Source organism: Stegodyphus dumicola, chromosome 2 (genome assembly GCF_044657685.1).
Source record: "Stegodyphus dumicola isolate Sdum_Otavi_A_Nest chromosome 2, ASM4465768v1".
NCBI classification, from domain to species: Eukaryota; Metazoa; Arthropoda; class Arachnida; order Araneae; family Eresidae; genus Stegodyphus; species Stegodyphus dumicola.
In genome coordinates, this window is record NC_140769.1 from 115,661,619 (window position 1) to 115,674,439 (window position 12,821).

The 12,821-nt window shown below is 29.5% G+C and overlaps 1 protein-coding gene across 1 annotated transcript in view; it reads left to right on the plus strand.

The window, feature by feature from the left end:
- The window catches only part of HPS4 (Hermansky-Pudlak syndrome 4 protein), a 73,176-nt gene extending 60,627 nt beyond the window's left edge, over positions 1-12,549 (plus strand). The window contains exon 11 of the mRNA XM_035367961.2: positions 748-12,549. Within this exon, the coding sequence (XP_035223852.1) occupies positions 748-901 (154 nt within the window). The 3' untranslated portion in view covers positions 902-12,549. The remainder of the gene's footprint in view (positions 1-747) is intronic.
- The last annotated feature ends 272 nt before the right edge of the window (positions 12,550-12,821 follow it).

A 12,821-nucleotide genomic window follows, 5' to 3' on the forward strand; every position in this document is an offset into this window, starting at 1 on the left:
GAAAATACTTTATGTTGTTCCATAGAAGGAAGATCCTAAATTATAACCATTTTCCAGACTGCGGGGAGAAGCAAATAAATAACAGTCAAAGTATATTTTCTTTACAAAAACTAAACTGGCGTATCAAGAATGAATCTGGTTTACATAAAACTTAAGACAAAGATCTTTTGGTTCTGTTGTGACATTACGCTTCTATATTATTGACCCTAGTTGAATGCCTGATAGTCAGGCTTTTATAGTATGTACTCCAATTCATGTTTTCAATATATGAAAAACGCAAGTTCATTTTCTCAGTCGGTCATCTAGATTGGGAGCTACTCACTGTACATCTAATGCATCTAATGTATTTCCAGTATTTACATGTACATAATTAAGTTTTGTGTTTTTCCTTTAATTCATTTATTCTCAAAATTCATGATATCACATGAATTTCAAACATTAACATAATTCTATAAACCATATGCAATTAGTAAAAAATCTGCCACATACACTTGTTATTTTCATATAGTAACTAAAAACTAATTAGCAGGAAAAACATTGAACGATTATTTTGAAATCCTCCTTATTAGTAATTTAGTTGAAAGATTCAAGGAAGTGGTATAACACTAAAAAAATTAAACATTAAAGAAGAAATAATTGAGTCTTTGTTTCAATATTAGTTTTAAGTATTATTTAAGTTTTAATATTTGTTACAAGTATTTTCAATAAGAGATTGTGCAATTTTCCTCTTTTTTTTTTCCAATGTAGGTCACCCAATTATAGCCTTTTTGCTACACATGCAGATTCACATTCTGCATTTTACCTGCAAAGTGAAAATAATTCAAGCAAGTTGGATACATTAAGCAACTTGAGCAAAAAAGCTCTCCGAAGACTAGAAAAGCATTTTAGAATAAATTTATAGCTTTTTTAGTAATGATATAAGGTTTAATTACTATAAAAATATCTCTTTTAAGAATTGCTAACTACATTTTCTTCAGAGAAAAAATTTTGTAATACAGTCAATTTAATAGTCCTGACGAGTCCGGATTAAGTCGTTAATCCGGACTCGTCAGGACTTCGGCGATTCCGGATTATCGATTTTTCCGGATTATAGATCATCAGTTTAAATCTGGTAAGATGGCACGCAGAAATTACAAAATTAAAAATATGAAACCCAATTATGATCTAAAGGGTATCAAAATTTACAAAAAGAAAAAGCTTACTATTTATTTGTTTACTTTATTAAACATTTCCTTCAATGTAAGTTGCTTCGTTTCATGTGATAATACTTTCTCTTTAATTCTATTAAACAGACATAATTTCTTGTTTAGTTACAAAGTTCCGCTGTTCAAGTCCTATAATTGCTGTGTTGAGAATACCGACTAATTTGTCAATCGAAATGTTTTCGTTTTCAATAACCTCTGGGTCACTTTCTTCACTATCAGAAGCGAATTATAATGACGAGGAACTTGATTTAAATCATATCAAAGACAGAGTATATCGAGATGAAATACTACACTCAGTACGGAATTATAAACCAAATAAAATAAAAACATCTGCTCTGAAGATAAGGATAGTGCTGACAGATCAACTTCCAATCCCCAGCATGAAATTGATAAACAGATTTCGGATTTCAAAACATACTTTCGCTTTGTAGATACAAATTACATATTAGTAAATATATATCGGAAATTCTATTTGACATAATCTTTCTAATCTATCATAATCTAATAATGACGTTTCTGCCCCCCCCTCTGCCGCAGAGCAGCGTGAAATTGATAAACAGATTTCGGATTTCAAAACATACTTTCGCTTTGTAGTAAATATATATCGGAAATTCTATTTGACATAATCGAAAGTTCTAGCTTACTTTTATAAAATTGCTCTAACACTCTGCAAAAAATAATAAGCCGGATCCAATTCGAAGATTAAGGAACAATGCAATCTGCAACATTAACTGAATTAGATAACTTTAGCTTAGCGTATAACTCCATTACACATTAAACGCGCATGCGCACAAAATATTCGCAGCTGTAAGGGTCTTATGCGCTCTCGTAAACGCCTGTGCGCATGCGTAAACGCGACGCATGCGCAGAAAGTTTGTAGCTTTGAGGTCCGGATTATAGATCATTCTGGATTATGGGTGTCCGAATTAACGACTTTTGACTGTATAACTATTTTTCTTAAATAAGCTATTTTTCTAATGAGATAGAGTATTTGTTCGATGTTAAATCTCAAAAGAATTAATGAAATTTATGTGGCATTTTCGTTTGAGAGAAAAGTGATGTAAAGAGGTCAGTATGCTATTAAACAAAATTTTACTTTTTGATGTTAAAAAGTGATACTGTATTTAAAAAATTGAGTGTTTGCAGTATTATTTCATGCTTTGTAAATGTAGCTGAATCTATACAAATAAATCAGTTGTAACAGATTTAGTTTAATATTTTACAGTTTTTGTTTAAAGAAAACATTAAATATATTTGTAATTATAAACAGTTTTCTAAGCTGTTAATTGATATAATAAATTATTTTGTGGTATTTCCTCGAAATTGAAGCGGCGAGAAGACCACAGGTATTGTTGATAATTTTTATCTTCTTATCACTCTCATGGTTTATTATTAAAAAGTTGTATAACTGGCTATTTTTTCATAACAAACTAACTTTGAAAGAATTAAGGGACAAAGATTTTGTTGAAGAAAGTTTACTTATACTTACAGAGGAATTTTTAAGTCTTGATAAAGGTCTGTTGTTTAAAAATTGTACATTAGAAGGTCAAAATTTGGCCAATTTGTAATTTTCTGATCCTTTCAAATGTAAACTGAAATTTGCAATTAAGTGAATTAGTTTTTTTTTTTTTTTTTTTTTTTTTTTTTAAGGAAAAGGGGGGGAGTGTTTACTATTTTTAATCAGCGAACGTAAAATATATATATATTTTTTTTTTATACCTGAGAGAAATAAATGCTGCAAGCTTTATGTGCAGGTGATTCAACAAAATGAATTCCCAGCTATGTTTTAAGGGGTCTTATTTCCTATTATTTATTTGCCTTATTTAACCATCTTATCCTTCTAATGTAACAATTTTTATTCAGACTGTGGTAAAACAAAACTTTAAATGGAAGTATAAATCTAAACTTTTGATGGGAAAGTATGCTAATTTACCCCTTAAGCTTTCTGACTGTATGTGAAGAGACTAGAAACTGCATTTATTTGCTTTCAGAAACCTAGAATTTTGTTTTCATGTCCACATTGATAAATGGGTGGCACAACTCATAGGCATATTTACTTTCTACTAAGACAAATAGGATAGAAGTGAATTTTCTGAATTTGGATAAGTCTAATAAGAGCTAAAGTAGCTTCTTTCTGACAAAGGGAGGAAAAACAAAAATTGGACTAGTATTTCAAGAAGCCAACATTATGGATTGGATGGGAAATTTAAACTAAAAAACCACTATCAAATTATTTCTGATGAAATTATTGACATCGTTTTCAATCCAGCCTCTGCCATGATGAACATTGAAACATATTATGTGATAAAAGTTTGTTAACATTATGGATTCAGTGACGAATTTGGATGAATTCAAAGAACATTAGTAAATGACTTATGATGAAATCATTGACGGTACTTTAAACCCTGCCTATGAAGATTCTGATCATGAACATTGAAAACGTATTTTCTGTTTAGTATTAGGAGGAAATTATTTGACATTTTTAAAATAACAAAATTGTCTAACTGTGCAGAAAATATATAATTTGATCAAGATTATGTATAATTTTTTTGGGGGGGAGGGACAGACATAAACATTCTCAAGTTTTAAACAATGAAACTTTTAGAGCCATTAGGTTTTTTTTATGCTGGAGAAATGAAAAATATGCAGTGCCCTTGCTGGGTTTCGAACTCCAAACCTTCCAAATATGTGTCACGTGTGCTTTCAATTGCACCACGAACGCATGCGAAAAGGAAGGAGAAATTAACGTAGATACTTCCCTTTTTAAAGGCCGACTGGGCATGAGGGGACCCAATCACCAAATTCTGGTAGTGTCCAATTATTGTCCACCACGTTTGGGCACCACCATTAGGTTATTTTGAAGGAGGAAACATGAAAAATGTGCAATGCCCTCAATGGGATTCCAGACCTCCCGAATATGCAAAGACTGTGCTTCCAGTTACACCATTTAGGCGTGTGGAAAGGAAGGAGAAAGTACCTTATAAATTCTTATATGCTTCTTGTTTTAATGAAAAACTTGAAAAGAAATTATTTGATTTTGTGTGTTTTCTTTATTTTTATTTTTTCTGGTATTTTTTTATTTAAATATGATGGTTTTTCTAATTTGAAATATTCAAAACTATATCAAAATATTCATAACCCTCTTGTCCCGTGACATACCTTCCCCCCCTTTTCCTCTCTTTTTTTTCCCCTGTATTTACAAAACGAAGTCGCAAAAAACATTGGCCACTTTAGCTTCTAATCAAAAGGAAAAGTAAGTTTCTTTAAATGTTTGGATAATCAAAAAGTAAAAGATTTTTAGAATATATAAAATATATTTTTGTTGATGTGCATATATACATGTACAATTAAACTTCTATAAGACAACCACCTGTGATTGCTGACAATATCAGTCCTCCGTGGAAATTAACCATCTTTGAAAAGATATCTGTTAGTGGTAGCAGTTGCATAATGAGTTTATTCTGTTGAAAACTCTTGAGTCTGCTAAAGAAAAATAATAATATAGAAATGTGATATATCAATTTATTAATTATGTTAGATTAATAAAATTTTAAATTGATAATAAAGAATAATAGAGCCAAAAAGTCTCAGGAAGTGAAATATTATATAATTTCAAATATAGTAAATGACAGCAATTTTAAAATAAAGAAAATAGATCTTATGCATAAAGAGAATACATTATTCTTTTTTTAAAAATAATGCATCATTTAGTTCCTAAAACGGTTCTAATTTCATTAGTAAATCAATTGTCCTAATAGTTCTTAAATTATGACCTAATTGTTTTAACATGATTAAGAGAATTTAGAGCTTATAAAAAATTACTCCTGTCATTCAGGATTTTTAATGTACCATACTACTTTCAGCTTAGACGTGTTAATATGTTTTAAATAGTCTGTGATAATGAAATGTTAATCAAGCAATCATCTTTTCCCACTAAACATTGACACATAGCATCATTATTATCATTTGTTTTTCTTTTTAGTATCATGTACATTTTAAGGTCAACAATTTAGTGGTTGTTGAGCATTAACAAAAGTCTCTCTCATCAGTTTTGTTATCATTATAATTGAAATTGTAATCTTTTATTATTGCTGCAACTATCCATCTTTGTTATTAAATCTAGTCTATTGTAATAACTCTGCAGAAACAGAAAATGTAAAAATTAAAATAAACTTTTCAGGAATGTAATGAATAATTTAAAATTTATGTTACAAACAAATTTATTATATAGTCTTTGTGCATATTATTATGGATTTCTGAAAGATTTGTTTGCTAAAGTATATATTACTCTTAATCGGAATAACATATAAAAAGCATATATTGAATTATATTTTAAGCAGTATTAATATATTTCAATATTTGGTGTGACATTCTTTGGCTTTTAACCTATTCATTTCCAATGTATCATGTATGATATGCAGTTTCCCACCATGGGTCTGCCATATCAGACGTGACATGGAAGCAAAATGGGTACTTTTCCGCTTTGCCGGCGCAGGCGATAAAGTTGCCAATAATGGTACAACCAAAACCAAACGGAATAATTTTTTATGCCTCATTTTCAAAGCAGGTTGCAGCCATTTCTTATCAGACTGATTGTTTCTTTCAACACAGCCATATAATTACATAGGAGTTTTACCAGATAGTTCAATTTTATGCCCTAAGGCAATTCGTGGAAATTAAGTCAATTAGGATGCAATTACTCGAAGGCAAAAATATAGAAAAGGCAAAGTCAAGGGTTAAATTCATGAATTCTAATGAGAATGCGCTAGCAAAGTAAAGCACTGCCATTTTACATAATTTCTGAGTAAGTTATTCGTACGAATTGAAATAATCCTTGGATTTAAACTTGTGTTCCAAATTAAGAGTTAACTTTTAATTAATGTATATAATTACTGAAAGAATTAGATTTTTGTAGCGTTGTTTATGCGAGATGAGATCATTTGGGTCACGTGATGTGAACCAGTGAATCAGGAGATGAGATCATTTGGGTCACGTGATGTGAACCAGTGAATCAGGATGTTGAAGCATGAAAGCATCGTAAATTCTTAAATTAATGTCTTTTTTAAAAATTTATTGTCTTTTTACAAAATTTTAAATGATATTAAAGTGTTTATGCCTTCAAAATAAAAAATTCGTAGAACTAACATTTGTTATGTGCATACTGTATGTCGTTGGCAATAAAGTCTGCTTGCCGAGATTTGCACCAGCGAAACGGAAAAGTACCGCAAAATGTTATGGTATCTCACCATATCTTGTTTGATATGGTAAAGGGGAACATCTTATTGAATTTTAAATGCACAGAAATAATGTCAGAAGGGCATGAAACTTAATTGAATAGAGTATCTCGAGTGTTAATTTTGTCGTAATGAAATTTTATTCTGCATATATAAAACACAGTAGTTATAACACACATTCAAAGAAATGGGTCACATTCATAGAAATGAACACCATGCAATCAACTTAAAATTTTATATAAAAGAATGGCAATGAGATATAATAGCCTCTCTCATCATATTTAACTTACATAGTTTACTTCTTCACAATTTTGTAGAAATACTTTTAAATTATCAATATAATCATTACTACTAACATTGGACTTTTTTAAATTTGTATTTTAATTTTAAATGTGTTGATTTTCTGTTTATATTATAAAAAATTACGCTTAAGTAATAGTACATGCAAGAATCCAAATATCAACCTCCCCCCCCGCCCCAAAAGCAGATTTTATAGGAATTATGTTGTTTTTGCATACTAAGCTTAATTGTAAAATGCATTCGGGTATGCAGTGACATCCACAAGGTTTTGCAGTGGTGCTGTAGATTTTTATCATAATTTCATGTTCTGTGGGTTCTTTGAATTAGTTTATCCATCTTTGTTATTAAATTTTCATGGATTTCATTTTCGAAAATATTATATATTCTTTTGATGGGCTGATATCAGGACTGTTTCTGCTTGAAGCTGTTTAGAAGTGAAATAATTTTTCAGGATCTTCAGTATTGTCTTATTAAAAAATTGCTTCTGCTTGAGTAAACGATATGTTAAACTATAGAAAGAAATGTTTTTCCAAGATCTTCTCGCATTTTTGAGAATTTACATTTCCTTTAATCATTTCAATACATAAACAAGTATGCAATTGCTCACCCTTTGTTAAGATACAACCTTCTTTGTTTGCTTCTCCTTGCCTGTTATTAGAGCATTTTGAACTCTGTCATAAAATATTTAGATAAAGCTCAAACAGATTAAAATTGAGTAAAGTTAGTTTCAGTATGAAAAATAATTAAATTCTGAATAAATACATTACTTGAATCCCAAGAAATTCATCTGGTATAAGTTTGAACCGAAGAAAATTTTTTATTACAGAAAGTGCCAGCTATGGTTTTCTGTGTGTCTACGAGCTTTTAATCTGGCTTCTGTTAGTGGTATTTGATCTTTTCAAATCCATTTTAATTATGTGGATGATAATTTACGATTTTTTAGAGTCATAAATGTTACAATTTTTAGATCCACATTTGCTTAAACATTCATTTTAGTGACATAGTTTCACAGTTGAGTAGCGAACATAACTGGCGCTCGGCACAAAATACCTTCCCCCCCCCCAAAAAAAACACAGTGATATGATGAAAATCTTGTTTGGAGACCATTTGGTGCCTCTCGAGTGGCGCCCGGGGCATCATACACCCCCTTGCCCCCCCCCCTAGTTACGCCACTGCAGTTTCATTTCTCTCTCTTTTTAAATAACAATTACTACTTGAAGTTAAATGTTTAGTTTATGGCAATGTCTTAGGTTTGTTTCAGGTGAGTATTTTTTAGTAGTATCTCAATAAATCCTCTTAACTTCTCATAGGATTCTTTCTTTTTACTCATTTAAAATAATTACATAAATTTAGTAAAATAGCAATGCCAAAATAAGTAATTTAAAGATTGAAACAAATATAAAAAACTTACAAAAACAACAACAAACTTAATGAATAAAAATAATTAAATCCATGTACTAAATTTCATATTTAAGTGAACTAATGACATATTGTTACCCGTTGAAATAAATTTAACCTTACTATTAAAAAAATATATATTTCAGTTCAAGCAATTATAAACATGTTGCTATTTCTGTTTAATAAAAGAGGTTATCATTTGCTGAAACAAAATGCAGTTGAGAAAACTTTGGTAAACTGTGCAGATCGCGATTTAAAAAAAAAAAAAATATCCATGCTATTTTGCAAAAGGCTACATCATACACAAGGATAAAATTCATGTTTCAAAACTACAGAAAAATTATTTTTTATGTATTTCTTAATTTGTATTGTGAAGATGTATTTCTTAATTTGCAAATATTTTAAGCTCATAACATAACTAAGATATTCTTTAGTGGTTCTAAATAGATAGATATATTTGATGATCTCAGTCATTTAGGGAGTGGTCTTTAGAGATAGGAATATTATAATTATCGTATTACTTCAAATTTAAGCTGCTGTAGGAAAATAGCTTTGAAATTTAAGCCACAGCTTAATTTTACATAATAAAAATTTGAATAAGAAGTGCTGCTTAATTTAAAGTAATACTGTAGGAATACTAATGTTTGTTTATGTTCTCAGATATATTGGTAATTTTTAGAGATGGTTGCTAGTCTTTTTTATGCTTTCATGAATTTTTGTCCCTGCAGATTCAGTTGTTTTAAGTAATCCTATAACAGGAAGCTCATTAGTTTTCTTTATGTACTCTACTTATAATGTTAAAGATAATAATATTTAATATAATACATTTCATTATATAAATGACTTAAATTTTTTAGTTATTATATGTACATTAATAGTTAATTATTCATGTGAAGAATTGATCAGCTGTGTACTGTACAAAAATTAAAAGTTTGTTAAACTGTCAATTATAACGTTTTGAATATTTAAGCTATGTATTTTAGTACTGTCTAATCAACTTAATTCTTCTTTAAATAATGTTTAAATATAAAATTAGTAATGCAACAACCTTGAGTATGGTGCAGATTTATGTCAAGATCTCAATTGATTTTGAGAGCAAACAGGTACAGGCCCTTCTTCAACAGGAACCTGACAGACCTGTACCTGTTTACCCTCAAAATTGATTGAGATCTCGACATAAATCTACGCCAAACTCAAGGTTGTTGTGTTACTAATTTTATATTTCACTTGGCATGTTTCTTTTTTGTTTTCAATATTTATGTATGTTATTAGTGAATATCATAACATTTGTTTCTGATATATATTTGATGCAAAGGAATTTTTCTTGTCTATGAAATAAATACTTCAAAAGCTGTACAGAAGTATCTTCATTATTAGAAATGCTAATTACTGAAAATTGTTAAATTAACTTTGGTTGAGGTCCAATAAACATGTATTAACCGTTTGACTGCTACGCGACGCTGCGTTCATTTGTCTCAAAAACCGAGATGCAGCGCTAGTGCGCTGCAAGTTTCAGTGTGTCTTTGTTACTCCCCATGGGTGTGAATATAGTCTGACTTCATGCGTACTTTGTAACACGAGTGCATTCTAAAATAACTAACTGCGTCGTGGTTTTCAAGACAAATGAATGCAGCGCTTTTGCGCCGTGTAGCAGTCAAACTGTTAAAAAATTAAGAGTTTTAATCTGTTGTTATTAACGATTCCATCAGTCCTCATAAATGGTCCATGCTGCATGTAAAAAGCCTTTTTTAGGTGGTCCCCCCTTTCTTCTTATTATGATTGTTATTATGAAATGCTGGCAAGTATTGTATTTCTGTATTAGGTATATAAATTTTCTACATGCAAAATAAATTTTAAAATTCATCCCACGTTTAATTCGGAACAGTCACATGCAAAATCCAAACATCAGAAGCACAGTGGCAAATCGTAAGAAAAAGGGGCAAAACATACCAAAAACCAAAAGTGAAATAAGAAATTTACACCCTTTGGCGCATCATCAGGGGGTTGATGCAATGAAAAAAGTAAATAAATCAGCCTGTTTCTGAACCAATTAAGACATACATTAAAATTTAAAACCAAAATAACCCCAGAAGCACAAGCACAATCAAGGTAATCTGTGTCTTTATCATTCCAACTTTTACAGGCTGAAGTAAACAGTGCAAACAATTATGAAATTCTAGGATCAGAAACATCACAAGTTTTTTTAATGTTTAAAATTACGATTTTTGGTACTATTCCATTTTGAGGACCGTAAATAATTGCAACGAAAATATATGCGCAAAAGTGGCAAATCTAGCAAATGCGCCCATTTAACAGCACGCCAAATCTAGCATACACGCTGATTTCAGATTGCATAAGTTTATATAGTTCTATATTTCTTAAGATGCCATTGAAATACTAGTTTAATTTTTAACTAGTATTTCAATTTTAAGTCCTTTTTTGAAATCCTATGGATTTAACAATTTGGGAATTGCCCAAGACGAAAAGTCTGCAATAGAATTTTGGGTAAAGTGCAGAATCACACACTGCTTGACGCGTTTTTAAGAACTGCACATACTCGGTATCCATGTACACATAGACCTATTTTCACTTCAAAAAAACAATCCCAGAATTGCACAAAAATGGCACTGCGTACACCCTTGACTTTATCTATGTACACATTGACCTATTTTCTCTTAAAAAGAAAATTGACAAACATCCAATTGTTTTTACCCTTGTAAAAAGCGGCAAACAAATAAGTGGGCGATTCTGCACTTTACCAAGAATTTTTTCAAAGAAAAAGCATCATTCATTATAGAAAATGATGTTTGAACAACCAACAAGATGAAATTATGCTTTAGCGATAACTCGGTAGCGAAATAGCGATGCAGACATACATTCAGTTGGCAATTTTAGTTTAGCAATTTTTATATAAATTATAATAATGATTTGAAATAGTTATTTACTCTTATGCTTCCATTCAGTCATGTTTAGCCTTTTTTATATAAATTATAATAATAAAAAGTATTATATGAAATTAACTTTTCATCTAAAATAAAACATCAATCTTAGATAGTTATTTACTATTATACTTCCTTTCTTGCATTAGGGTTGCTGCAATTATTTTTGGCAGAAGTGGCATCAACAATAGTTTGGCGATTTTTTACGGCCCTCAAAACCGAATAGTAGTACTCGATTTTTATTTTGAGCCGACCAAGTTACCCTTCCCCTCCAAATAAATAAAATAAAAATCCTGCAAGTATAAGCAATTCAACATATGCAAAAACATATTTAAATTTTGAAACCCCTCAGTCCAGGTTAAACGCATTTTAGAAATAATAGCATCAAAATTATAAACAAGTAGAAAGGTTAAAAACCTAATAGTAATAATAATAATTTTCAGTTTAAGCTGGCCAAGTTCAAAAACATGTAAAACAGAAGCAATCCAACATATGAAAAATAATAAATTAAAAAATATAAAAGAAAAAGAAAAATTAGTTCTTAAAAATCTGTATTTGTTCTAATGTTTAGAAAAAAATATATTCAAAGTGTGTAGTAATTAAGCCAAAAATGTATCTGCCCAATAATTAAAATCTATTGAAACATGACTTCATTTCCTTTCAATGAATGTTACAATTACCTTGATTTATTTATTTCATTCAGTGCACCAATTCCCTGATGATGATATAGCAAAGGATGTCAATTTTTTATTTGTTTTGTTATTGGAATGTTTTGCTCCCTTTTCTTGTGGTTTGCCACTATGTTTCTGGTGTTTGGGTTTTGCGCATGATTGTTTCAAACTGAATATGGTATGAAGTTTAAACGTATTATTTAAAAATTCATTTTTCAGCATTATCACTACTTGTTGCTGCTTTTAGCATGCAGTTAGGTCTTGAACTGCTTTTTATTCATTATTTTTCTACATAATGTAAATAGTAGTTTACTTATTTTGAATATGTAAAAATTGTCATATTTTCAGTGTTTCCAATTATTGATAATGGAATCTTTATCTATTATTTTATTAAATTAATCTTAACAAGTAGTCCTGGTGTACAATCCATATATATTTATTAATGATCCCAGTTTATTATGTAAATAATATCAAGGTTATTGAAATGTTTACAATTTATTTATTAATGATCCCGGTGCAAGATTATGTAAATAACATCAAGGTTATTGAAATGTTTACAATTTATATTGTTGCATACTATTGTTTATATATTTTAAATAATTATCAACATTTAGGTATGTTTCCTTTTTCTTCTGCCAATAATATTTAACGTCTTGTGTTTAAATAGTATTGTGATTTTGTATCATGCATGGGTAAGAACTTTGAAACCAGTAATTGTATCCTGATATCAGATCATATAAAACTGTAGATTTTGTATAAAATATTATATCATTTGTTAAATAAAGTACATATTTTTGGATAAGTCTTCTATATAACTAATTTGTTAATTTTCATACTATCATCAAGTATCAATTAAAAAACATATGAACACTTTTTATTCCAAATCATACAAATAAGTAATAAATATAGTTTATTTAGTAAAGAAGTAATAAATCAAATTTGTTTCTTTTTTAATATGTTTATAATCTTTTATTTCCAAATGTTACAATATAAAACTTTTCTAATCGTGGTAAGCATTATTATTTAAAGCTTAATTTAAAATGTGAACTTTTAATTCCTATTGACTTATCAAAG